The following is a 27,905-nucleotide window of genomic DNA, read 5'->3' as shown; positions in this document are numbered from 1 at the left end:
AAAAAGAGTTCATCGACTTTGAAATGTTCATCGGTTTTGAAAAAGAGTTCATTGATTTTGAAAAGAGTTCATCGATTTTTAAAAAAAGTTCACTTGGTTTTGAAAAAGAGTTCATCGATTTTGAAAAAAGTTCATCGATTTGGAAAAAAAATCATCGATTTTGAGAAAAGTTCATCAATTTGGGAAAAAAATTCAACAATTTTGAAGAAGAGTTCATCAATTTTGAAAAATGTTCATCGGCTTTGAAAAAGAGTTCATCGATTTTGAAAAAAGTTCATCGGTTCTGAAAAAGAGTTCATCGATTTTGAAAAAAGTTCACTGGTTTTGAAAATACTTGATCAATTTTGAAGAAAGTTCATCGATTTGGAAAAAAACAAGTTCATCGATTTTGAAAAATGTTCATTCAATTTTGAAAAAAGTTCATTCAACTTGGCAAAAAAAAAATGAACCGAACCATTCCAGTAAAAAAGGAACAAGAAAAAAAAGATAAAAGAAGAAAGATGAAAAGAAGGGAAAATATGGAACTGATCAAATGATGTGTGGATGGCGTGGTGGTTAGTGCGGCTTAATTAAGAGCAGGAGGTCTCCGGTTCAAAATCTACCTAAGACCTCAGGCCGGCCCCCCTCCCCCCGCGTCGCCAACCTTTGGCGACACGGGGGAAACCCTAGCCACCGCCACAGGAAGCCGCCATCGCCGCCGCCGGAGGGACAATCGGCGAAGTTGCTCCGGCCCCTAGGATGGCGGCAGCGGGGCGGATCTGGCCCCTCGCGCTCTCCCTCGCCACCATCCCGCTAGACCCACCTCGTCCCACCTCGCTCTGCCCCGCGGCTCTCCCGTCCGCTGCCTCTGGCTATTTCGGCGTGGGCTGCGTCGTGCCCTGGCCGTGCCGCGAGGTTGGATCTAGCCTCTCCTCGCCGGCTGCCCCTCGGCGCGACTCCGGGCCCCCGCATGCGGCATCGGGCCCGCTCCTTGTGCGGCCTTCCTTTGGACGCGCGTGGCTGCGGCTCCCCGCGTGGGCTGCTCCTCGCTGGCTGGTCTAGGCCGCCCTCTGGCCGTGGCGCCCTGCCCTCACCCGCATCGTCCACCCCCTGAGCTACATTGATGGCAGCGGCATGGCCTTCGTCGAAGTGTGCCGGCTGGATTGCGTGGCGGCTGTGTTGTTCTCCATGGCGACCCTCTTCCCCCTCGCGAGTGTGTTCTAGCTTTGACCCCTGGCAGCCATGAACCTGCGTCCCCTTCCTGTGTTCCTGGCTACCTGTGGTCGACGCTGGCACGGCTCTAGACCTGACATGTTCCTGGAGCTGCGTTCCTCTTCCAGCTTCTTGGGCTTGCTGGGGTCCCGGTGGTTTTGGCCCCGGTGGCCCGGATCTGCGCTCATCTCCGGATCTTGGGCTGTCCGCGTTGCCGGCCATCGTTGCATCCCCTTCGCCTTCGCCGCCGAATTTCCCTCCGCCCGGTCGCCCAACCCAGTTCAACTCTTCGTGTCGCTCTTACTCCTGCCGGATTTGTAGCTCGCTCTCCCGGTGACGTCCGATGCCGGCTTCGGCGATGGGCGTTGCTTCCCTCCTGTGATTGGCGACTTCGACATGTGTTTCAACTTTCTCCACTCTGCCCCGGTGGCTTGAGATTGCTCAGACAAAGACCATGGAGAAATCCCTGCTCGGCTTACTGGTGCTGGTAGCGGCGACACCCGCGGGTGCCGTCCCCTTCTTGGAGGCGCCGCCATGGTCTCCGTCTTAGCCCCTCTTCGAGCATCAGGGGAAACCCTAGGTCCGGGCTTCTGGACTGGACGACGACGGCGTCTTGACGCTGTTCCCCTTCTTGAAGGCGTTGTCTTGCTCGCTCGCGGCGTTCCCGACGGTGGAGTTGGACGCTGGTTATCTTCACTGTGTTCGAGTTGCTTCTCAGGGCTAGGAGAGTTTGCCGTGTTGTTATTTTCCTTTCTTTGGGCTGAGCACCCCATGTCCCTTTGCTCCGGGCACCATGTCGTCTGTGCATGTGTTGTTCATACCCTGTATTCAATCTTCTTCTTCTATCAATGAATGTGTATTCGCGATAAAAAAGAAATCTATCCGTGGCGCAGATTTTTTGCGTGCAAAAACAGAAAAAGAAAGAGAAAATGGCCCGGCCTAGCACGGAACTTAAGGCGCGATTTGCCCGTTTTCTTGGCACGAGTGCCGGCCCGGCCCGGCTCGCGTATTAGCGTGCTTGGGTTGTCCATGCCGTGCCGTGCCGGCCTGCCAGGTCTGCTGCAGAGTGCAGACGGAAGAACCTCCCAAAACCCTTGCTTGCTATTCCATACGCCACAAGAGCCATGAGCGCCGCCAGCTCGGACTCCGCTGAAATCGCCACTGGCTCCAAGCGCCCGTTCGATCCCTCCCTTGCCGACCCGTCGCCGCCTTCCAAACTCCAGCGGTTCTCCCAGTCAGACATCTCGCCGGCGGACGCAGACAGCGGCGGAGAGGCGGGCGCCGAAAGCGAGGCGATGGCCGGCGCACGGCTCTCCCGGACGCAGCGATACCTGGTCGCCGTGGAGTACGATGGCACCCGCTTCTCCGGTTCCCAGCAGCAGCCGAACCAGCGCACCGTCGTAGGCGTCCTCAAGGTAAAATCCTCATAATTTGAGTTGGGAAATCATAACGATAACTTAAATTCATGTCGTTAGAGATGCTTACCATGAGATATTCGGGTGGCACATCTGTACATGACTCTACGCGTAACTTGAAACATTTGCTAGGTCTTTGTGGGAGATATCCCTTGGGTTGTGGGCAAATGCTGTAGGATAAGGTGAATCCTCTGTCACGAGTGAGTATAGGTAGTAAATGTGGAGGTTGTATTAGTCTCGAAAAGCACACGGAGTTAGATCGAACCAGGGATTTCAGAGCGAACGAATTGTTTGTATGCAAACCTGTTCCCGACGCTCACTCTGTACCCGAATGAGCCCACGCTGCTGTTCCCACACAAATGCTGCCGCCGCCGCGAGAAGGGAGAGGAGGGTGGGATTTTTTTACCAGATCACGAACCACCGCTGCTCCCTACTTGTTTTGCCGCCAAGGATAGCCTTGCTCTGGATATCTTTGTCACACCCTGAGAAGGATTCGTGAGGTAGGTGAGATGGAGAGCGGAAGAAGATCATCTACGCTAAGCCAGCACCGCATATAAAGGGGTTTGAAATTACAAGCGACTGAGCTGTAAACAGTAGCTCGGTATTAAAGTGAATGAAAGTAAACTGTTTAACGGTAACTCCTGGATGAATGGGAGCTGTTAATCTTGACTTAAGCCGCTGCCGATATCTGAGCTGTCCATTAACTGAACCTTCAGTGTTGCTCGTTGTTGTGTAGGTTCAGAGATACGCTGGGCCTGACAGATATGTTGTTTGAACTTCCTGTTTTTCTTTTTCAACGGCAATCTCATATAAGTACAACAAAATGTATATGTTTATAGAGGGACACGTAATATATTCCTTATTTTACTTGCGTACAGATTTGTCACATTTTGATGGATTGGTATCTGCATAAGTACGGTACATACAGTAGACAGTACTCCCTCCTATCCAAAATAAGTGTCGCAGTTTTGAACTAAGGTTGGATCGGTGGGAGTAGTATACAGTAAACAGTAGTATGACTGCTCTGGTGTATGTCCTTATTGTGACCTTTGTTTGAATATACACAAGGCTGGAAGCTATAGAGGTAGAACTGGAGATACATGGGGTAAACTGTGCATAAGATGAATAGTTGGACTCCAAATGTAACAGTAGGAGAATTCTATGACACTTGAACTGTTTTATTTGTTTCTTTTGGTTATGCCTTGAGTTTTTTATATTAAAAGATATTTTCTCCTGGAAGAATGGATATTACAGCCTTGCATGAAAATTAGCAAATTTACAGCCTTGAATGTAATTCATGGTTCATCCTATTGCATCAGAAATAAGGGTACATAAATTCATATATATACATGATAGTAATGGGCGGCATGGGGTAAACTGATACTGGACAGGCCACAATAGCCAAGACAAACTATATACTCCCTCCGTTCCTAAATATTTGTCTTTCTAGAGGTTTCAACAAGTGACTACATACGGAGCAAAATGAGTGAATCTACACTCTAAAATATGTCTATATACATCCGTATGTGGTAACCATTTGAAATCTCTAGAAAGACAAATATTTAGGAACGGAGGGAGTAGTATATACGTATCTCACACCCAACACTGAACATATGTACTAATTGGTCATTTGGGCCTACATTAGCAAGGACCAACTCATATCAGTTGTCTTTCGTACACCTCTAACATGCTGTTACAGCCGAATAGTTTACCCCACGCAGTGCCAAGTCTGCTGTCAGTATGCTTCTAGTCATGAAGAACAGTTCTTCCTGTCACCATCTGTACTTGCAAGATCAAATGTTGTGATTTTACCTTTCTCCATTGTACATGCCTGCAGCTGTCATCGGATGGATTTTTTATTTGGCGACAGTTCCATAAGCCCATAACCAATAGTGGGTGGGTACTGGGTGGTGGCTACTGTTGGAGTTGAGGATCTTAGCTCTTAAACCATGTTAACTGTGCAAAGATGCTGCTGATGCATTGCTATTGGAGACCCAATATCTATAATAGGGTGCATAAGACATAGGAGAGGCTGAAGCAAACTGATTTAGTAGTATTCATAATATACCATTAAAATCCTGTGTGTTCCATTTCTATGGGTGTGCTTTTCCTTTGTATGTAGCAGAGCAGTTCGAGTGCAAATTAGCATTTTAGATGGTAGCATTGACAAGGAAAATGCCTTAGAGACTGTTGCAGCAAAAATAAATGAATAGTTTTTTTGATTTCATGCTTTGTTTTGATGGAGAACATGGTATAGATAAGAGAAGAAATCACTAGATGAAATAAGTTCTTATAGGTTGCTGAATAAAAGGATAGAATGAAGGAGAAAATGGCATAGTATTGTGAAGAATGGTATGATATTCCTTGATAAGATTATTGTAAAGAATAAGGAGGTTTATTTTATTATTTTGTGGGTGGCATACATAATCATTTGAATACTGTTATATACATGTATATGTATGTGCAGCAAATTACGAATTAAAGTATCTGCCTCTTCCTGCCCTACTGCTATAGCTTGCTTAGCTGTAGTAAACATATAATAGATTCGGTGACAGCTCATGTTTTTGAATTATTTCAGGAGGCATTTCACAAATTCATTGGGCAGCCAGTCTCAATCTTCTGTTCTAGTCGAACGGTATTGTACAAAATGCTTTAACGCAATATTTAACAATTTTTTTCTCTTTTGTTTTTCTTGCTGTTGAATCTGCAATTTTTCTGATAGCGATTAAACAAATTGTGCATTTGTTTTTTTTATAGAAGCAGTGATGCAATAAGCAATAATTTATTTTATATACCTAGAAATCTGTCATAGTTGTAGAGTTAATTAGTTGCATATGTTAGTCAGAGATAATCTTTTTATGAATGTTGCATGTTGCATTGCATGCCATATAATATACGAGGGGCCATTTGCTATTCTATAAGTCTCTGGATCTACATTATGGTGCAGTTGGAATTATTAGGTATCTAGGCTATTTTTTCATAAGACTATTGTTACTAGAGAGTCTAGGCTGATTGCGTAACAAGTTCAAATCATGCTTTTGCAAAATGCTATGACACTCTTAGGTCCAGTGTACTGTTTTGAACTGTGCTTTGCTGAGAAATTAGCCATGGAATTAGGAAAAAGCTTTTTAAATAAACAGTAAATAGGGAAAAGCTGGTTAGACAAACGGACCAATTATCATAATTCACCTCGATGCCAAACTGAGCCTTAGTTTGCCGGAATACTTTTCTCATACTTTGGTAGTTACTTACGTTTGGAGATCTATATATATTTTCTAAATAGAGGCCGTAGTGACACTGTGGTGTCCTTTTAGGCTTTTACCCTTGCAACTCTGCTATAAGCCCAAACGCTCTCTATCACAGCTAACACAATAATAATGGTCTGCTGCAGTGGCGGATCTAGGATTTCGAAACAGGGTGGTCCGCCTATAAAAAAATTTGACAACAAATATGTCATGCAAACAGAGATTGGGCTGGATATTTTTACAACAAATAAGCCATACAGTGCCAATTTTTTCAGTCAAAATACTTTTTTGGGAAATATACTTATAAACACAGCAGCTCCTAGTTAATAATGATTCAATTAGAAATTGGGAATGGGGATTGGGAAGTGCGTACTGAAGATGATGGGCTGGGCGGCTGGCTTCTGCACATCTCCAGTGTCCAGTCCGATGCTGGTTAGGTCTGCTAGCTGTTAGTTGGGCTCTGTTTTATTTTTTTCTCGGACCAATCTCTATTCTCCTATGGTATACAGGTCAAACCAAAATCTCAGGGTGGGCCGCAGCCCACCCTGTCCACCCTCTGCCTCCGCCCCTGGTCTGCTGTAATCGTCTGCGGATAACCAGATAGCGGCTGCCATGCCATTCATTTTTTTATTTATGCCTTTGGACAATTATTTTGGAATACTGTATACTTGGTATGTACTGAACTAAAATTAGCACCATAGACTAATAAAAAGGGCAGCCCCAGTGCATGTAGCTCCCGCTTGCGCAGGGTCTGGGGAAGGGTCCGACCACTTTGGGTCTATTGTACGCAGCCTTTCCCTACATTTCTGCAAGAGGCTGTTTCCAGGACTTGAACCCGTGACCTCATGGTCACAAGGCAGCAGCTTTACCACTGCGCCAAGGCTCCCCTTCAAAATTAGCACCATAGACTAATAATTCAAAAAATGATGTCTCATTTTTTAATTTTAAATTCAAAGTTGGGAATATAATTAAAAATTAATAATGCTGCTTAATTAAAGAACATATTTATAATCTGCAAAATCATAATTCGATGTGAATAAAGGTATGCTCAATAACGTATATTTGAATTCTATTTTATGTTTTGTAAACATTACATTTATATTCTGTGTGTTGCTCTAAGTTGACTATACAGTTTCATAGTTTAGTTATATTTTTATGCAACTTTAGTTGAGTGTACGTGCCAGGAATGAAGTTTGTTTTTTTAGTTGCATTGCATGCATACCCTTGGTTTGTTTAAGTTATTTGTATTTATGTGTATTTTGTACAGCAAATCAATAGAATTAACTTATTTCAAAATGGCGGCAGATCCGCAATGTATTATATAGCCTCGGTGTATACTCAGGTGTTTTCCTGTGTTGCGGGCCAACCTCTTCTTTCTGTTAAGGTGGTAGCTGTGAATAGCCATCGACTACCTCGAAAGGGGAATCGAGCTTGGAAGGCTAGGGGATGTAGTAGGGCAGATCACCATGATACCACGATAATTGTTATTTACTGTTGGGAATATTAGCAATTTTCCAATTAATTTAATTTACAATAAATCATGATGATAGCAGTATGAGCATGTACTAAGCACACAGCAGGAACATCTACGATAACAACAAGTATGCCTAGCACATGAACTGGTTCAGGATGTCAGCTGTAATACAAGGCACAACTCCAAGAAATAAAACTATTCTGTGTTCAGCCCCAGCTCCTCTCTGCTTCTCTACTTCAGCCTATTTCTAACACGGCTCGTTCATGAAACACAACATGGGTGAGGTGTGGCGGGCGTCTGAGGAGGAGCGCGGGTGTACCACTCCTCTTCTCAAGCTCCAATAGCATGTGGAAGAGAATCCCTTATATGTTGGTCTCAACTCCTCCAAATCCGGGATGGCACTAAACTTACCACCTTGTCATGAAACCCCACATGGGCCTTTGAGATTTTCCAGGAATTATTGTTTATATTGGCCTAAAGCCCATCTATAATTCATCATTTACAACATTATGTTATATGCAGCTAAAGATTTATCTGCTAATCCAGGATGCAGGTGTTCATGCTTTGTCAAATGTTTGTCATGTTGATGTGGAGCGCATAAGTAAAAGGAAGCCTGGTGAAGTGGTTTGTATGCATACAATTTTCTCTCCAACTGGCTTACATTGAGGATATGCATAAACTATTAATTGTATGCTTTGTTTATATCAAGACACATTTTGGCCCGCTGCATGTTAAATTATGTCCTTCATGGGTTTGATGTCAGATATAGAATCTCCATGAATACTACCTAAAACAAGTGTATGCACTTTAGAGCTCTTATACCACTTCTAGTTCTGTTTGTTGATGTACTTTTCCCCTTTTGCAGTTGCCACCTCATGACCCTGAAGTTGTAAAATGCGCGGTGAACCATTTTTTACATGTATGTTTTGACCTACTCTAGCTAATAGTGCTTTTCATTTGGTTGAGCTGGTCTTTAGTTGAATAAACATACACGTGCCTGCTGATGATTTTTGTAGTTCTCCACATTTTATAATTTGACCTATACTTAATGATTTATGTAGTTCTCCAGATTTTATAATTTGACCAGTCTCATGCAGTAGATATTTATTTCTGATCCACATTTTTCCTGCAGAAGAATGAAGGTGACATAATGGTGACTGATGTTCGTTGTGTTGCACCAGATTTCCATGCTAGATACAAAGCTCTAGAGCGCACGTAGGTAGCAAAATCTACAATATAATATGAGGGACTCTTCTAATTTATCTTGTTACTATTCCATTCGTATGCCTAAACTATTTATTAAAAGGCTAATAACTTTGAGTCCTCCTATTATGCTTTATTTTCTAAGTGTGAGCAATGGTAACTTGATTATAAACAACTCCATTTGTCCTTTCGAAGTTATGAGGGTGTTATTGCTCTACTAATTTTGTTGAAGGTATCACTATCGTTTACTTTCTGGGCCTGAGCGACCGTCAATCTTTGAGAAAAATTCGGCTTGGCACATACCTGAGGATCTAAATATACAAGCTATGAAGGTGAGGTCTCCAGCCATACTTAATTGTTTTCTGATGTGAAATTATGTTTCTGGGTTTACTAATGATGGTTTTTGTTCAGAAAGCATGCAATATACTTGTTGGGCATCATGATTTCAGTTCATTTCGAGCATTTGGATGTCAGGTGGTGTTTTGCTTCTTAACTGTCTCTCAGTTGCAGAGTTCATCAAGAAATACTAGTGCAGAAAGGCACAGTGTTTCTTGGATTTGACCATCCACTGTGTTTATATGGACGGATTATTGTTACAGGCAAAATCTCCAGTGAGAACTTTGGATGAGCTTACTGTTACAGAAGTATTTCCTGTCATGTTTTTTCCTTCAAGCTTAGAGCGATCAGAGATGGAATCACCAGATGGGTCTCTTGTTTATTCAAGGGCATCACTCATGGGATCTTCTGGAGAAGGATCTGATGTTTCTAGTACTACTAGTGGGAAATCAGTATGCGAGAATGGGCAAGAGTTTGGAAAGAGATTAAGGCACCGCTGCTTTGTTGTTACTGCAAGGGCACAGTCTTTCCTTTACCACCAGGTTAAGTCATCTTCTTTGAAGGGTACTTCCAGAGCCTAGAAAATCTTTAAAAAGCAGCATATATAGAAGTGCCATTGATATATTTGAGAGCTATTCTTTCTCTTAGGGATATTTGAGAGTTACTCTCAGTGTAACAATGTTCTTAATTTCCGTAGTGCTATCAAGATTTGTTTTTTTGGGATCTGTGCCAATGCCTAACAGATACAAGTGCTCGTGTTCAGATTTCTTGATAATTATTTCTTCGTGAAGAAATTTGGATGTAAAGCATGAAATCTACTACTGTACGTATCTTCAGGAGCAACTACAATGCAATCCAGCTTTAGGTGCATAGGTGTAATCAACTAAAGAAGTGTCCCAAAAACAGGCATATCTCAGCTATGCTCCCTGGGAGTAGCCAAACGCTGTCTCGAACTGGTCACATGCCATTTCTTGATAAACACATTTGGTGTTTAAGGCCAGTTGTACTATTAAGCATTTGCAGCTCCTACTTTATTCCATGGTAGCAAAAATGTGCTCTATGACATTGCAAAATGGCAAAAGTATGGTGTAAGCTGAAGGACGCCTAGCAATTTATAATTCGCTTGCAGATAAATGGATTTGAGAAACATCATGTTTGTTGTGTAAGAACATGTTTTTCTTAGTGAGGAAAATGTTATCACTAGAGAACTTTGTATCTGTCATAGTTGCTATTAGTACTTGATTATTAGATGTTGCTGCAACCTGATGACTGATTATTTTTGAATGCAGGTAAGATTGATGGTCGGTCTTCTGAAAGCTGTTGGAATAGGAGATCTAACAACTGCTGATGGTTTGAACATTCACCTAGTATTGTCTTTTGATTAATGGACCAAGAATTGAAGTGAAATTTTAAAATGTTTATTTTGATATGTCTACCTACATTTGATGCAGTGGAGAGAATTCTGGATGCAAAGACAATGACTGCTGCACCTCCTATGGCACCTGCTTACGGGCTTTACCTTGACAACGTGAAATATGACCCGATTGTTTAAAGAGTGATTTTGAGCTTGAGTTTTGTTAGCTATTGGATATGTAGGTATGTCTAATCCAGCTTATGTAAATTGGTACTGTTGTACACCTGCATGATTCCAACTTCCAAACTATCCCAGTGATGGCGAAATAATAATGATACAAGTCACCTAGCTGTGAATGTTCTGCTTAGAGTTTCATCACAACTGTGTGGTTACACACCAAGATGTGACATTTATTGTACATTTTACCATCCAATCGGACCAAGAATTATTTGCGGCCACACATCAGGTCAAGCATTCAGTATATTGCATGTTTTGAATTTTCTCTTCAAACAAAACGGTTCACACTAATTTAGTTAGGCTAAATCTTCAGTCTGAAAGCAACTTTATGACATTGGATGGTGGGGATAGCTTATATACCCATGTGTGCATGTACACATGCATTTCCCTATTTTCTTTTGGTAATTTGCTATAGTACAAGCACAATTTGATTTCTTTTAGAAAGTATGCTGTTATCGGAATTTAATTAATTTCTCTTTCTATTAGAGATCTAAAAAATATGCAGTTTAGTATGGTTGCTAGCGACTTGTCAATTTTTAGTAATAGAAGGGTCATGTTTCTTAACTAATTACATTGAGATCTTTTCGTTTACAAATGAATTGTTTTTTTCAGTTTCCTTATGTTAAGCACTTAAGCCGCATATGGAAATTCATACATGTGCTTCCTTTCTATCTGCAGGATAAGTTTTTCGAATCAATGGATAAATGAAGTGTTGAAAGAAGATGTCACAAAGGAACCTGGCTTGTCATCTTTTGTTCAGAATTATGTGTTTCCCATAATATACTTTTGTGAGATGCATTTCTTATTGTAGTGAGTTTCTGCATCAAGAGGGTCAGATAGTTAGCCGAGTAACATTCTGGATACCTGAATGGAGGGTTGAATGACTATCCATATCGGGAATAATTTTTGCGCACTAACAATTACTCCCTCTAAAGAAACACTCCCTCCGTTCCTTATATAAGGTGTATTTGTTTTTTTGATAAAATTCCATAATGTAAGGTGCATTTCTTCTAATTCCTCGTAATTCTGTCGTTAGCCCTTCATATATGTGTATAATTATGTGTCTTGGTCACCGTGACAAAAATAATACACCTTACGTAAAGGAATGGAGGGAGTATAAGAGAGTGATCTAAACGCTCTTATATTTCTTTAGATCACTACTTTAGTGATCTAAACGTTTTTATATTTTGTTACGGAGGGAGTATTTGGCATTTATGAGATTGATGATGGCGAGTCCCTTTTTGGGTATGTATATTTGTTTAATTAATTGGTCATTTTCTTTGGACTTTAATAGTTGGATCTGAAATACTTCTCTCAATGCATATCTCATTCATTAGCTTTCTTGGCCACTTTGCTTTATCCAATATATGCTTAACGAAAACATGACGCGAGCTCGTCATTTCTTTGCATCTCAGTAAGGATTCCCATGAGACAGTCAGGTTGGCCATGAGGAGCTTGGCCGCCCTTTGGGAAGGCAATGGTACGGTGTAGATGAGGCAAATTTTGTCTTAGCGAATCTGGTAAGATATGGCCATCTCTGCCATGATTCCTATCTAGTACTCCTAGTAGGCTACACCATGATCCCTAGCTCAAATAAGCACAACAGTGCTACTTCCTTGGATTCACAACGTAAGTTGTTTAAGCTGACGTTTCTCTTTGGCTACTTGGGAGCGGATGAAAACGCCATGCACCGATGCGCAACAAGCTGAGCTGCCGAGTTGCCCCAATCTCAACCAAGGAGCCAGCCAGTGCCTTGACGTCTGTGCGCACCACGCACCCACCAAGTGGCCGGCACCTCAAACAATTACGTACGACAGAACGCTGCACTCTCTTATATAAAAAAAGCCAAAGGAGATTGATTTCAATCAAAAAAGAAAAAGGAGATTCGGATTAAAGCAGCGCCAATCTTCACACGAGATCGGAGTGGACCCGGACGGTCTCCCATTGGCGCGTCCCCAGGGCCCCACACCCGGCAAACTACGCTTTCCTTTCAGAGTCACGCACAGTATATTATATAAGTAAAGTAAATGAAATGAAATTCCCATGAAAACCTATTTTTTATGTATGAGAAAGGCATGCAATGCAAAAGAGAGCTTAAGAAACAGAGGCTTGGCTCCTGTCTCCTGAATGATGAAGACCTTTTTTCTTGGGGGGTGTCAAGTCCACGATGACTCATTTCTTTTTCTAACAAAGTCCCAAGTTCTTTTTGTGTTTCCGCAAAGTGTCGATGATGACCTGTGTGTATAGTTAGCAGACTGTGGATCGATGATCGGTATTAGGGATTGGTTCAACAACATGTGGCCAAAAATGATGTTTGCCCAGTATAGGTTTCCAGCGCGGATTGCACCCATTGGAGCATCTCAGATTTACAAAATGGCTCGTGTTCTTGTAGCCAACGTTGAGGCTTGGCTTCTTACCTTAATTTTTTGGCCCCGTGCTAAATCTGAAAAATAAGAGTTATACATATTTTCTATGCTTTCATTATCAGTTGGCGTACTTTGCATATTGTAAAAAACACATGTACTAATTCATACTGTAGATTTAGACAAATATCGATTAGCAAATAGCAAATCCTTTGGTTGGCTTTCGATTTAGATCTACATAAAACTTTTTTTGAGGGGAGATCTACACAAATACTTACAAGATTCTTTGTGATAATTTAGGGGGTTATTTACTTGCTGCAAATTTTAGTTAGCGGGCCTATTTTTCTTACTACAAACTTCTAGTTTAAGATTAAGGCCATGCAGCTACTACTAATCGACAAGATAATGATGAGGCTACAAAGGAGCCTACTCTGATTAACTTCTTGAATGGTTTCCATGTCAGCTGTGCACTCCTCCCTGAATTATAAAAAGCGGTTCTTTCTTGGGGCAGTTACCTAAATGGCATGCCAAGAGCTGTGGACATTTTGGGAAATTGGTTCTGTCTCGGGACATGATGCTGTGTTGCAACTCCAGCTAGAATTGTGGACATTTTGCCACCCATACATATGGTGTGCAGAATTTTGTCAAAGAGTATACATAGTTTTTTTTTGCATAGAAAAGAATGTTCATAGTTGCTGTGTTGCGTAAGTAAGACATCTTCCCTGGATGATGTGATGACTCTGTGTTGCGTAATTAAGACATCTTCCCTGTATGATGTGATGACAATCCCCCCTTCCCCCTTTTTTTATGTTGGTATAAAAGCCTTTTTTAGATAGTGCCATGCTTAATGGATCGCACCTAAGTCATGTCAAGCTTCTTTTGCTTTATATAAGATCATTAGTACGTAGACGGATCCTCTTAATCATATAAATTTATACTTTTCTTTAGGAAGGACCAGACTCAGAAAATTATCCCAGTTCCCTATCATAAATAAAATAAAATCAGATTCCCTAGCCTGGGTCTTCAAGAGTTAATGATGCCGGAATCTCCCTTTTTTTGGCGAATGATGCCGGAATCTCGGTGCTTAGATTAAATATATAAGTTGTCACTAACCAGATTCCCTAATCCATATGCATGGATTCTTGCATAATGCAGTATAATCATGATAAGTACTATGGTGTGGACCAGTGTATGGATATCCCCATGGATCCTACACCAACACCCCAAGCGCCAATTGGACCCATGACCAGACAACTGATGAGTGCTAACGGTGGTTAGCTTTGTTGGATTCCTCACTGTAGGAGTTTGTAGCAAGCAGCAAGCTTTCCCTCAGTGAGAAACCAAGGTATCAAACCTAATTTTGCTATCAATCTTATGTGGTATCTTGCACTTGCGAGTCTTGCTAGTTGCACAAAGCAATTAAAAGATAATGTGGTAGATATTATTTTTTGTATTTTCGGAATAAAAAACATGTAAAACGTGTTGGAAGGTGTTTCTTATGCTAAAAACTGGACCGGGGTTCATAGGCACTGTTGGAGATATGCCCTAGAGGCAATCATGTATGATGGTATTCCTATGTGTTTATGAATAAAGATAGTCCTTGTACGTTATCAATGATGTGTATCAGCAAGTACGTGACTTGCTTGTGGAACTATACATTGTATGATGACCGTCCTAAAAGGTCCCTAGTCGAAAGGGTTGTGTGGGCGCGCAACCGACTAGACTAGCATATGACATGGTGGATGGCTCGGTCTCACTAGCCATGGATCATTGGATGCTAGCCGAATAATATGGACTTGAAAGGAACTGGTCGGATTCGACGTAGTCGGATCCGAGTCAAGATAAGGTCCAAGTTGGACAGACCCAACTATGAGACACAACGATATGTCATCTGTGAGTCTCTAGTACAACATACATTCTATGTCCTAAGACCCGAGCTGGCGCATGTACTCGGGATGGTGATAGACCTGCTTTGGGCCGACCAAACGCTACTCCATGACTGGGTAGTTAGAAAGGTAGGTTTTGGGCTTGTCCAGACCCATGCTGCGAGATATGGTCGAGCAAGATGGGATTCGCCCCTTCGATCAGGAGAGATATACTCTGGGTCCCTTGTGTGACCCGCCCAAGATAAGCATGGCCATGCGACAAGGATTATGAGATAATTCGGTTTGTGGTCGGCATCACTGAAATGAGAAAGAGGTCGAGCTATCACAAGGATGGCAGACTCGCCTTGAGCCCGACAACATATAACGTGTGGCAAAGGGAACATAAGTGTGAGATGTTGTACATGTTCGCCAACCAGCTTCATTGTCTACTTGGTGGTCGGCACGCCTTGCTAGAGGCCGCTATCAGCCGAGCAGGTCGGAGATGATCCGACCTGCGACCAAGCTGACTTGAACCTAAGGGGTCGCGCGCTTAAGGGAAGGAACCTGTGAGGCCCGGTCCGACTCCAGAGTCAGAAGTGATCCTACTCGGACTTGGATCCAGGCCGAACATACTTTGGGCTCTAGGATCCATGCGAGGCCCAAGTATTGAGCCCGTGACGAATGCCTATATAAAGTGGGGGTGCGACATACTCATTCGATTGATCACTTCGACGCTGACACTAGGGCTTTGCATGTGTTGCAACTAGCTACCTCCACTCGCCACCGACTGTGTGATCGGACCTAAGCAGTTCACCGCACGGTGTTCCTCTTGCACACGCGGATACCGTTAGAGGCGGTGCACTTGCGCCGCTCCGGCGAACGTGGGATCTAACGACCGACTGTTCAAGGGAGATCAGACAAGGAGGAGACGATCCATGCGGACACGCTGCCCCAACTCTTCTTTCGCTGCATGGCACTGCAGTGTAGTGGTAACGATCTGTGATCCATCTCCGTAGAATGTTCTTGGTTGTTCAGCGCATAGGAAAATTTTAATTTGCAGTCGACGCACCCTACCGTAGATCCCAACAGGTAAACCGAGTATAAGCTCTTCGATGATTCCTAATTTTTTTGCAAAGGAATTATTGATGTGATGGTGCATTTCTAGTGGAGAGACAAGGAGAACCAGAGAAGGATGCACTGGATGACATGGTGGACAATGTGTGTCCCTAAAAATCAAGGCGGGATGGGTTTTCACGGTATTCACTGTTTCAAGAACGCTATGTTTTCAGTTCGGTTTGCATATTTTGTGGAATGGGACTATCAACATGGAAGTAAGCTGAGACACATGAACGTGATGGGACAAAAACACTTAATCCTATTTGGAGCCCGATATGGAAATTATCTTTCCCGAGAAAGGTTAAAATCTTTATCTGGCGTACGCTACATGGGACTTTCCCATGTCGTGTTACGCTTGCAAACATACATATGAAAATCTCGCCTATATGTCCTTGCTCTGCTGGCCCAAAAGATACGAAGCACTTGTTATGTCTCAGCAACAGAGCTAGGGAGGTTTGGAAAAGGTTGGGGTTGGATGATATCATTGAAAGAGAAAGTGAAGTCAATCGTGGTGGTGAGGCGGTGCTGGAGTATTTACTTCTTCTGTTAGATCATGAATTGTGTATTATGGGTCATAAAAAATGTGCATGAAATGATTGCTATCTTAGCCTGGTATTTGTGGTGGGAAAGGCGGAAACTGGTGCACAAGGAGACAACCCAGAATGCAACCCAAATGTCTATGGGGATTCTAGCCCTTAATACCAACTTTGTTAATGCCTACTCTTCAAAGGTTTCTATGAAAAGAGGGGCTAGCCGTGCCCTCCAGTGGGTTTTGTTAAACTTAATGTTGATGCTTCTTTTCACCATGACTTGCTTAGGGGAACGATGGGGGTGGTATTAAGAGACGACAAAGGTAGATTTATCGTTGGGGACAATGGGAATATAGATTGCTGCATGGATGAACTGACGGTCGAAGCTTTGGCTCTCAAGTTTGGTTTATCACTTGCGTAAAGGACGGGATGCAACCATCTTATTATCTACTCGGACAATCTGGAGGTGATTCATACCATGAAGTAAGGAGGAGGTCTGCGGGAGCGGCGACGACAATTTTTGATGATTATTTTTATTTTTATTGTGATTTTCCTATTACTAGATTTGAGCACCATAAGAGAGAAGCAAATAAATTTCCCCACGAGCTCGCTAGATTAGCTAGATTTTTTTGACTTCTAATCTAATTGGTTTGAGGAACCCTTAATGGAAATTGTATCGATCCTCATAAATGATGTATTGCTTATTTCCAATGAGTAAAGTTGGGGATTTTTTTTCAAAAAAAGTATAAACTCTCCAAAGCATAAAAGTGTGTTAAGTAACATCATGTCAAAAAGTGCACAATGAAGTATTTCATGATCATGCGAGATATATGAACATGATTATTCTATATAGGAAGTATGTCCGTAATACTATTAAATCAACATCCTCTCCACGTCTGATAGTTGAATAGCCCATCCATAGATCGAGATCCCTTTGCACAATCTGGACATTGGGTGTGAACACAGGTAATTGCATTTAGCAAGATAACATACTATTGTGTTTATGGGATTCCAGTGATCCATCTAATAAACCTTAATCCTTAGTGGCAACAGTTTTATACAAGCCTTTTGCACTTTCGATAATGCTACTATTGCAAGATGGAACCCATATAATACTAACCTATTCCACTACCAATATCCGATTTAAACTGCCAGGAGTAGACGAGCAACTGGAAAGAATTTTACATCTATAGATCAAACAAGATGCCGCACATAAATCTGAACGTAAAGAAATAATTCATCACATGATCAACATCACTGCTCTAAATACATCAGATAAACCATAATCATGTAGGACATCTAATGTGGCTATTGTATTGAACATCTAAACACATCAAGATGGATAGATTACAACTTTGGCTAGTGCCATGAGCCCGTAGTCCAGGGGTGGAGTACCCACAACTCATCTTAGAGCGAGACGATCGAGATTGGTGTTGATGAAGATGGCTTCCCCCTCTGGTAGAGTTCTGGTTCAAGGCTGAAAATAAAATGTCCATGGAAATGCGTTCTGGCAGCTGCTACTTGTGTTGGAGTTGTTGGATTTCCCCGAAGAGGGGTGAAGCAGTATAGTAGTAGATAGTATTTCCCTCAGTTAATAACCAAGATTTATCAAACCAATAGGAGGCAACACTCATACATCTCCAAGGTATCTATAATTTTTGATTGTTTCATGCTATTATATTATCATTCTTGTATGCTTTATATGTCATTTCATATTATTTTTATGGACTAACCTATTAACCTAATGCCTAGTGCCAGTTCCTGTTTTGTGCATATTTTTTGTTTCTAGAACACGAGAGACCTTAGAAGCTTTAGGGAGAGACCATATGATCTACGAGGGAGCCACAAGCTCACATGATGCGCCCTGGAGGGGGGGCATCATCAACACTTGTGGGGCCCCTAAGCACCCTCCTGACCTAATTCTTGACCCCTAGAGCGAGACCCGAATCAATTTTATCACCGCCGCAAGCTTCTATTCTTCTGCGGTCGCATTTGGAGGCCTTTTTCGGTACTCTGTTGGAGGGGGAAACCATTGGGGAGGCAATCTTCATCGACCTTTTTGTCTCCATGATGTGTGTGAGTGGTTCCCTTAGGACCTATGGGTCCATAGTAGTAGCTAGATGGCTTTCTCTCTCTCTCTCTCTCTCTCTCTCTCTCTGATCTTCAATACAATGATCTCCTCTGAGATCTATTAGATGTAATTCTCGCGGTTTGTTTGTTGGGATCCGATGAATTATGGGTTTATGATCAGATTATTCATTGAAATTATTTGAGTCTCTTGAGATTTATTTGTTGTGAAATTTTATAGCTATGTATTCTTTCCCATGTATAATTCTTCTTTGGCCTATTGGATGAGTTGATCTTTAGAGGGAGTGGTGCATAGTAGTGGGTTCAGTCTTGGGTGTGCTTACTCTATGACAGGAGGAATTGCAAGGCACGTATTGTATTGTTGCTACTAAAGATAAAACGATGGGGTTTGAACATATTGCTTGGTCTTACTTTATCTACAGTATGTCATCTTGCTTATGCATTACTGTGTTTAGCATGAACTTAATACTTTGAGATGCATGCTGGATAGCGGTCTTGGGGTGGAGTAATAGTAGTAGACGTTGGTATAGTTTAACGGTCTACTTGTCACGAACGTAATGCCTATGTATGAATTATCCATGAAGAATCACAATTATAACTATGCGCAATTCTTCCAATTACCCAACAATAGTTTGTTTACCCAGCGATGCTATGTTTATGAGAGATATGCTTCTAGTGAAACTATGGCCCCCGGGTCCCTTTTCCCTTATTACTAAGAATCCTAAAATTGCTCGTTGTTTTCCTTTCCTTTATTTTATTTGTTCACCTATCACTATTAGATTTAATCCTTGCAACTGGCGACAACAAGGGGAGACAATCCCCTTGCCATAGTTGGGTGCAAACATTTGCTTTGCTTGTGTGCATGTGTTGTTCATGTTGTTTGTGTTTTGTCTCCTTCTGGTTCGATAAACCTTGGTTCTTAACTCAAGGAAATACTGTCTGCTACTATACTAATTCACCCTTCCTCTTCAGGGAAGGCCAACAACTCTAGAGAGAGCAGCAGAAGAATTTTTGACACTGTTGCCGGGGAGGCTTCACCAAAAAATCGAGGTGCCTTCACTCATGTTTATCAATTTTATTGTTTTTATTTTCTTTTCCATTTGCTTTTTTACTTGCCTTCTCTTTTTCTTCCTCCTCCTCTAAAAAGTTAGAAATACAAAATAAATTGTGTCAATATCTTTGCTCGAATCGCCATCATGTCTACTCCAGAAAATACTAAGTTGTGTGATTTCTCAAATACTAATAGTAATGATTTTACTAGTACACCTATTGCTCCTCCCACCACTAGTGCGGATTCATATGATATAAAAGTTGCCTTGCTAAATCTTGCTATGAAAGAACAATTTTCTGGAACTTCTAATGAAGATGCTGCATCCCATCTTAATACTTTCGTTGAATTATGTGACATGCAAAAAATGAAAGATGTGGATAATGATATTGTGAAACTGAAATTATTTCTTAGAGATCAAGCTAAGGCTTGGTTTTCATCTTTACCAAAAATAGTATTGATTCATGGTCTAAGTGTAAATATTTTCCTCCCGCTAAGATAGTATCTCTTAGAAACCAAATTGTGAACTTTAAACAACATGAAAAAGAACATGTCGCACAATCATGGGAGAGAATGAAATTGATGATTAAAAATAGTCCCACACATGGATTGATTTTATGGATGATAGCGCAAAACTTTTATGCGGGACTAAACTTTGTTTCAAGTAACCTTCCAGATTCAGCTGCTGGTGGAACATTTATGGGGATAACACTTGGAGAAGCCGCGAAGCTTCTCGACAACATAATGTCAAATTACTCTCAATGACACACCGAGCGCGCTCCTACAGGTAAGAAGGTAAATTCTGTTGAGGAAGTATCCTGCTTGAGTGAGAAAATTGATGCTATCATGACTATGCTTGCTAGTAATTTTTTCAATTGATCCAAATGATGTTCCTCTATCTACCTTGATTGAACAAAATAATGATGCTACCGATGTGAACTTTATCTCGAGGAACAATTTCAGTAATAATGCTCATAGTCAGAATTTTAATAATCTTAGATCATACCCCAGTAATCCCTCTAACGATTATGGTAATTCCTATGGAAATTCATATAATAATAATATGGTACCTTTAAATTAGAGAACAATATTAAATAATTTATTAGTTCTCAAAAGGTTTTTAATGCTATGGTCGAAGAAAAATTGAGTAAAGTTGATGATATGTCTAGAAACATGGATAGACTTGTGCATGATGTGGATATTCTTAAAATTAAAACTTTGCCATAGTAAGGACAAAATACCTGAATCTCTAAAATCTATCCAAGTCTCCATTGATTATAGTAGAAAAATGCTAAGAGCTAGAAGTGAACGAGGAGGAAAAGAGGTTGAATCATGTTCTCTAGATAATAATGATGAAGACATTAAAACTATAGGATATTCTACTATTGATTCTTTATTTAGAAATATAAAAGTTGATAATGATGGGATTGAAGATGAGTGAACTTTAAGTAGAAGGTGTCCCAATAATTTGGAGGGTGATGATCATAATGCTATTAATGATAAAAGTGTGTTTGAAGAGGTTAAAACTTTAGATAGTGATGTGCCCACTACTTTGGATACAAGGACTTTGATATTCGTTATTTAATTGAATGTATTTACTTGCTTCAATCCATGATTAATTCACCTAATGCTATAAAAAAACAAAGCTTTTACTAAACATATTGTAGAAGCTCTTATCAAAGCTCATGAAGAGAAACTTGAACTAGTAATTGTTGGAAATATGCCCTAGAGGCAATAATATTGTATTATTATATTTCCATTATTCATAATTAAGAGTTTATATTTCATGCTATAACTACTATGATCCTATAATATGCGATTTAGTGGAAAACTTATATGCATGTGTGAAGTAATAAACGGTTAACACTAGGTTCCCGGTCTCGCCTCTAAGACTGGCCCAAGTGTTGTTGGTGATCACGTTTTCCGGATCTTAGGATATTGTTAAGTGTAATGATAGTCCTAAAACAACATTGAGGGTATGACATTAGAAGAATGATCATGTTGAATCGACCCAATACTTGTCTGTTATACTTTGTGATTATATCGTCTGAAATAATTTGTTATAACACGGAGCGTAAGCATGTGTCTTAGTTCCTCAAACCATGAGAGTGTCTCGGTCACTTCCTACCAAAAGGCGGGCTTTGGGGTTGCTCAAACTTCATCTGTAACAAGGTGATCATAATGACAACTTTCAGGCTCACCGGAAAGTTTGACAAGTGACCGGATAGCTCGAGAGTGAGATTTTCTCCTCCGAAGATGAAGAGATATTCTTAGGGCCCTCTCGGTGTGACAGCATCCATCATCATCTGGCCAGACATAGGTGACTACATCATGGGGATGTTGGAACATGTCAACGAGAAAGAAGAACAAAACCGGTAACGGGAGCAACGGTATAGTGAGCATGATGATGACTCAGGAGGGTACCGATGGACACCGGGTTTTGTAAAGTACCGCGAAGCAGAACATCACATGATAACCAAAGGTTCTATTGTAGGGTGGAACCCTAAGTGGGGATCTTTTCACACTTGGAGGGGGAAAAGGATGAACACAAGAACATCAAAAGGAAATTCACTCAAACAATACCCAATTAGACATCCACTAGAATAGCATAGTTGAGATCCACAATAATGGAAGAACAATCCAAGGAAAAAGCACTAAGGCAAGGTTCTTCTCACTCCTAAGGAGGTGAGGCCTTGATGATAGTCTTCTCCAAGACGAGGTACTGATATCCACTTAGGATCTTCTCCTAGGAGGTCTTGATCTCCAAGAGGAGTGGTAGATGAGCAAAGCTCTCTCTATGTTTCACATATACTTTGCTAACCCTAAAAAATGACCTAGGCATGGAATATATAGCTAGATGGAGTCGAGGGACGAGTTGGAGGGCAGAACATGTTGGGGAACGTAGCATGCAATTTCAAAAAAATTCCTACGCTCACGCAAGATCTATCTAGGAGATGCATAGCAAAGAGAGGGGGAGAGTGTGTCCACGTACCATCGTAGACCGAAAGTGGAAGCGTTAGATTAACGCGGTTGATGTAGTCGAATGTCTTCACGATCCAACCGACCCAAGTACCGAACGTACGGCACCTCCGTGTTCAGCACACATTCAGCTCGATGACGTCCCTCGAACTCTTGATCTAGTAGAGGGTCGAGGGAGAGTTCCGTCAGCACGACGGCGTGGTGACGGTGATGTGATCCGCACAGGGCTTCGCCTAAGCACTACGACGCTATGACCGGAGGAGTAAACTGTGGAGGGGGCACCACACACGGCTAAGAGAACAATTGATGTGCTATGGGGTGCCCCCTGCCCCCGTATATAAAGGAGGTGATGTAGGGTGGAACCCTAGATGGCTGATCTTTCACGAAAGGAGCGGATCCCAACGAAGAACGTGATGAACACGAGGGGAAACACGAAAGAAATCACTCAACCAACAAGAATAGATCACACATGCGCTAGATCGATGAACACAAAGGTAAGATACAAGATCCAAAGTCAACAACGGACGATACAAACGGTAACCGGTTCTTCTCCGTGGGGAGGTCTTGATGGGGGTCTTCTCCATGAGGAGGTCTTGATGGGGGTCTTCTCCGTGAGGAGGTCTTGAATCCAATGTGGATCGTCTCCGTAGAGGGGCCGCGGTCTCTCTCGTGGAGTAGATCCGTATGGATGAGCAATGCTCTATCTCACATATGAGCTAAACCAATGCTAACCCTAGAAAGAGGGAGATGGGAGAGTATATATAGTCTAGGGGGGCGAAGAGGTACATGGGCTTCGGCCCTTCACTGTGCGCAGACAGGCGGAGCCGGATGTCCGGGCGTCGGGCCGGATGTCCGGGGCTTCAGGAGGTGCCGGATGTCCGGGCTGGGGGCCGGATGTCCGGGCTGGCGTGGAGGCGTTCTTTGCTCTGTGGATAGGTGGGGCCGGATGTCCGGGCGAGGAGGCCGGATTTCCGGGGCTTCGGGAGGAGCCGGATGTCCGGGCTAGGGGGCCGGATGTCTGGGCTGACGGCGAAAGCTTCTGTAGGTTCTGGTGCGTGGCGCCGGATTTCCGGGCTTCCGGCCGGATGTCCGGGCTGGGGCCGGATGTCCGGGGCCTGTAGATGTTGGGCGGCTGGGCTGCTGCTGACGTGGGCGCTCCAGGGGCCGGATGTCCGGGGCCTGGAAGGTGAACTTGCCTTCTTCCGTTGGTTCTCTTCATCCGTGAACTTGGCGGCTTGTCCGTCTTCACGTGCATCCTCGGGAGGTTCCTCTTGACACCTAATCATGCATAGCATATCGGACTTAGGTAGTAGCCATGTCTCGAGTGGATCATATGTGATATCACTAAGGAAGGAAGTCACCTCGTTCCCGAGAGCTCTAGCTCGTGCTCGTGTCATGGGTCCTCTTGGCTCTTGATGAGACGATGGTAGGTCCATGGGGATGATCGTAGGATGCTCCGCATCATCTCCCCTCCCTTGGGAAAGATCCCACCTTGGATCGAAATCCTCATCACCATGGTACGGGGAGAGATATTTGATGTTGAAGATGTTGCTCACGGAGTACTTGTCGCGTGGGATGTCGATCTTGTATGCGTTGTTGTTGTAGCGTGCAAGCACCTTGAAGGGTCCATCCACTTGGGGTAGTAGCTTGGACTTGCGTTTCTTGGGGAAGCGATCCTTGCGAAGGTGTAGCCACACAAGATCTCCAACATTGAACATCATGGGTTGCTTGTTGACGTTGAGCTTGGTTGCGAGTCGTTGTACTTGGCGCTCGATGGCGTTTCTTGTATCTTCATGCATATTCTTGAGGAAGTTGACTCGGACTCGCGTCCATGTTTGTGCGCTCTTGTAGCGGTAGAGGTAGAATGTCCAAAGGTGACAATGGGTTGAAGCCATAGACGACCTCGAAGGGGGACTTGCTGGTAGTCGAATGTCTTGCACGATTGTAGGCGTACTCGGCGATGGGTAGGCACTCCTCCCACTCCTTGATGTTCTTCTTTATCAACACGCGTAGTAGAGTGGATAGCGTGCGGTTCGTCACCTCCGTTTGGCCGTCGGTTTGTGGATGGTATGCCGAAGAGAACAAAAGCTTGATTCCGAGCTTGGCGCACAAGGTCTTCCAAAAGTAACTCAAGAACTTGACGTCGCGGTCCGAGACAATCGTCTTTGGCACTCCACGAAGGCGCAAGATTTCCCTACAAAACAAATTTGCAACATGTGAAGCATCGTCTATCTTGTTGCAAGGAATGAAATGTGCCATTTTGGAGAATCGGTCCACAACAACAAAAACGGAATCCTTGCCATTTCGAGTTCTAGGCAAACCAAGCACAAAGTCCATGCTAATATCTTCCCATGGTTGATATGGAATTGGAAGTGGCATATAGAGGCCATGAGATTGGGCTTTAGACTTAGCTTTGCGACATGTAGAGCATCGGTTGGTGAAGCGATTGACGTCGCAAAACATCTTGGGCCAAAAGTAGTTCTTGGAGAGCGTAGCAAATGTCTTGTCGTGTCCAAAATGTCCCATGAGTCCGCCTCCATGAGATTCCTGCAAAAGCAACAAGCGAAGAGAGGGCTCGGGGATGCAAAGTTTGTTAGCTCTCATAAGATATCCATCTTTGATGTAGTATCGATCCCAAGAAGTATGCGTCAAACACTTGGCATAAGGAATAGCAAATGTGGGGTCATGCTCATACAAGTCTTTTATGTGCTCAAAACCAATGACATTCAATTCAAGTTGAGTGACAAGCATGCATATACGGGAAAGCGCATCCACCACAACATTTTCCTTACCTTTAATATACTTGATGACATAAGGAAACGACTCAATAAACTCACTCCATTTAGCACGACGCTTGTTCAACTTAGTTTGACCCTTAAGGTATTTAAGCGTTTCATGGTCGGTATGGATGATGAACTCATGAGGGCGTAGGTAATGTTCCCATTCATGCAAAACTCGCACTAAAGCATATAGCTCTTTGTCATAGATGGGGTAATTGAGTTGCGCTCCGGAGAGTTTCTCACTAAAATAAGCAATTGGGCGCTTCTCTTGTGTTAACACACCTCCTATGCCATTACCACTAGCATCGCAATGAATTTCGAAAGGTTTGTCAAAGTTGTGTAATGCAAGCACGGGAGCATGAGTAAGCAAATTCTTAAGCTCATTGAAAGCGGTATCTTGGGATGTTCCCCAAACAAACAGTGCTTTTTTCTTACTCAAAGCATGCAAAGGTGAAGCAATGGTGCTAAAATCCTTCACAAATCTACGGTAGAAACCGGCTAAACCAAGAAAACTACGCACTTCTTGCAAATTGGTTGGTTGTGGCCAAGTTTCAATAGCATTGATTTTAGATTCATCAACATGAAACCCTTAGAAGATACTACGAAACCCAAGAAAACAAGCTTATCAACACCAAATAGGCATTTTTCCATATTAGCATAAAGTTGCTCTTTTCGAAGAGTTTGTAGCACGGTGCGAAGGTGGGTGACATGTTCTTTGAGAGATTTGCTAAACACAAGGATATCATCAAAGTAGACAACAACAAATTCACCAATATAAGGGCGAAACACGTAATGCATAAGACGCATGAAAGTACCGGGTGCTTCCGATAAACCCATAGGCATGACTAACCACTCATATAGACCAAACTTTGTTTTGAAAGCGGTTTTCCATTCATCACCCTCTTGTATGCGGATTTGATAGTAACCACTTTTAAGATCAATTTTGGAAAAGATAGTGGCACCGCAAAGTTCGTCAAGCATATCATCAAGGCGTGGAATGGGGTACCTATATCGAACGGTGATAGCATTGATAGGTCTACAATCGGAACACATGCAAAAAATACCGTCTCGTTTTGGCACAAGAATAACCGGTACGGCACAAGGACTCAAACTTTCACACACATGTCCATGGTCTATGAGATGCTTTACTTGCCTTTGTATTTCTTTGGTTTCTTCGGGGTTGACGCGGTAGGGAGCTTTGTTTGGGAGCGGCGCTCCGGGGATGAGATCGATTCGGTGCTCAATGCCTCGTAGTGGAGGTAGACCCGGAGGTAGCTCATCGGGGAAAACATCTTGGAATTCCTGCAATAAAGAAGATAACACCAAAGGTAGATCGTGAGAGTTGTTAGTTTTTGGTGCCTCGTCCTTGCACAATAGGACATAGTGTAGGACACTTGATGGGTTCTCACACACTTCTCTCATCTCACATTTGGTGGCAAATAGGACTAAGTTTTTCTTGTCGCTCATCGTGGAGGCACTCAATTTGGGCTTGTGGCGCTCACTCTCTTTTTGGTGGTTCGCTCTCTCACTATTCTCTCCATGATGGGTGTTTTGCTTGTCGGCGAGCACTTGGCTTGGAGACATAGGACGTAGCACAAACTCTTTCCCTTTCATCTTGAAGCTATATTGATTTGTACGCCCATTGTGAATGACACCTCGGTCAAATTGCCATGGCCGTCCAAGAAGGAGGTGGCACACGGTCATCGGAAGGACATCACACTCCAAAGTGTCTTCATAGGCGCCGATCTTGAAAGACACTTGTACCCTATGCTCGACTTGGATGGTGCCGGTGTCGCTTAGCCATTGAACCTTGTAGGGGTGCGGGTGCTTCATCTTGACCAATTGTAGTTTGGAGCATAGTTCTTCACTTGCTAAGTTATGGCAACTCCCTCCATCAATGATGACCTTGACGGACCGTCCATTGATGCCGGCCTTTGTGTGGAAGATATGGCATCTTTGATCTTCGTCTTGTTGATGTTGAAGAGTCAAGACCTTGGAGACAACAAGAGCGGGACTTGAGTCTTCGTCACAAAAGATGTGATCATCTTCTTCTTCATTGTTCACTTGTCGGTGCATGGCCACTTGCTCAAGGGCTTCCATTTATCCTTCACTCATGGAGTCATAGGTTCCGTCGTCGTTGAGGATCATGGTGCGCTTGTTTGTGCACTCGAAGGACTTGTGGCCTCGGCCTCTGCATGTGAAACATTTGATGGAACTTTTCTTGATGGTCTCATCGGTTGGAGTAGATGATGATGAAGCTTTCGGCTTGAAGTTGCTTGTAGTAGGAGGACAACTTGAGCTGGTCGAAGTTTTCTTGTAACTGGACTTGTCGCCGTTGCTTGTAGATGGCTTGGTTGAGGTAGAAGGTGTTGGAGTCGTTGAAGCTTGATTGTTGGAGAGGCCATAGGACTTGGATGAGAACTTGGCATACTTGAAGTCGTCTTGTACTTGCCGTTCCGCTTTGGTAGCTTGGTGCACTAGCTCGATGAGATTCGAGTATGGTTGGAAGTTGGCAACCTTCTTGATAGGGTGATTGAGTCCATTCAAGAAACATGCCATAGTTTGCTCATCATCTTCTTTGACATTGGCTCGTATCATGGCAATCTCCATTTCCTTGTAGTACTCTTCAACGCTCTTGGTTCCTTGCTTGAGTTGTTGGAGTTTCTTGAAGAGGTCGCGGT

At 42.8% G+C, this 27,905-nt stretch overlaps 1 protein-coding gene across 3 annotated transcripts; it reads left to right on the top strand.

The window, feature by feature from the left end:
* The first annotated feature begins 2,248 nt into the window (after positions 1-2,248).
* On the top strand, positions 2,249-11,670 carry LOC123120024 (tRNA pseudouridine synthase A). Of its 3 annotated transcripts, none has more exons than XM_044540033.1 (11): positions 2,249-2,606; positions 5,185-5,241; positions 7,872-7,949; positions 8,191-8,244; positions 8,458-8,540; positions 8,761-8,860; positions 8,940-9,002; positions 9,128-9,406; positions 10,154-10,214; positions 10,316-10,456; positions 11,134-11,670. In XM_044540033.1, exons 1-10 carry the CDS (start codon positions 2,316-2,318, stop codon positions 10,414-10,416), a joined length of 1,167 nt encoding a protein of 388 aa, XP_044395968.1. In that variant the 5' UTR covers positions 2,249-2,315; the 3' UTR covers positions 10,417-10,456; positions 11,134-11,670. The 3 variants fall into 3 exon arrangements, with proteins under 3 accessions (XP_044395968.1, XP_044395967.1, XP_044395969.1); XM_044540032.1 differs by having other exon boundaries at positions 10,316-10,460; XM_044540034.1 differs by lacking the exon at positions 8,191-8,244 and having other exon boundaries at positions 10,316-10,460.
* Positions 11,671-27,905: the final 16,235 nt, after the last annotated feature.

This window comes from Triticum aestivum, chromosome 5D, assembly GCF_018294505.1.
Source record: "Triticum aestivum cultivar Chinese Spring chromosome 5D, IWGSC CS RefSeq v2.1, whole genome shotgun sequence".
In the NCBI taxonomy this organism is placed as follows: domain Eukaryota; kingdom Viridiplantae; phylum Streptophyta; class Magnoliopsida; order Poales; family Poaceae; genus Triticum; species Triticum aestivum.
Note: the sequence above shows the minus strand (reverse complement) of the source record. Positions and strands in the feature narration are given on the sequence as shown.

Coding starts and splice junctions, on each gene's coding strand:
- LOC123120024 (XM_044540033.1), top strand. CDS start 2,316: ATGAGCGCCGCCAGCTCGGACTCCGCTGAAATCGCCACTGGCTCCAAG. Junction 5,242..7,871: donor TCTTCTGTTCTAGTCGAACG/GTATTGTACAAA, acceptor CTGCTAATCCAG/GATGCAGGTGTTCATGCTTT. Junction 8,541..8,760: donor TACAAAGCTCTAGAGCGCAC/GTAGGTAGCAAA, acceptor ATTTTGTTGAAG/GTATCACTATCGTTTACTTT.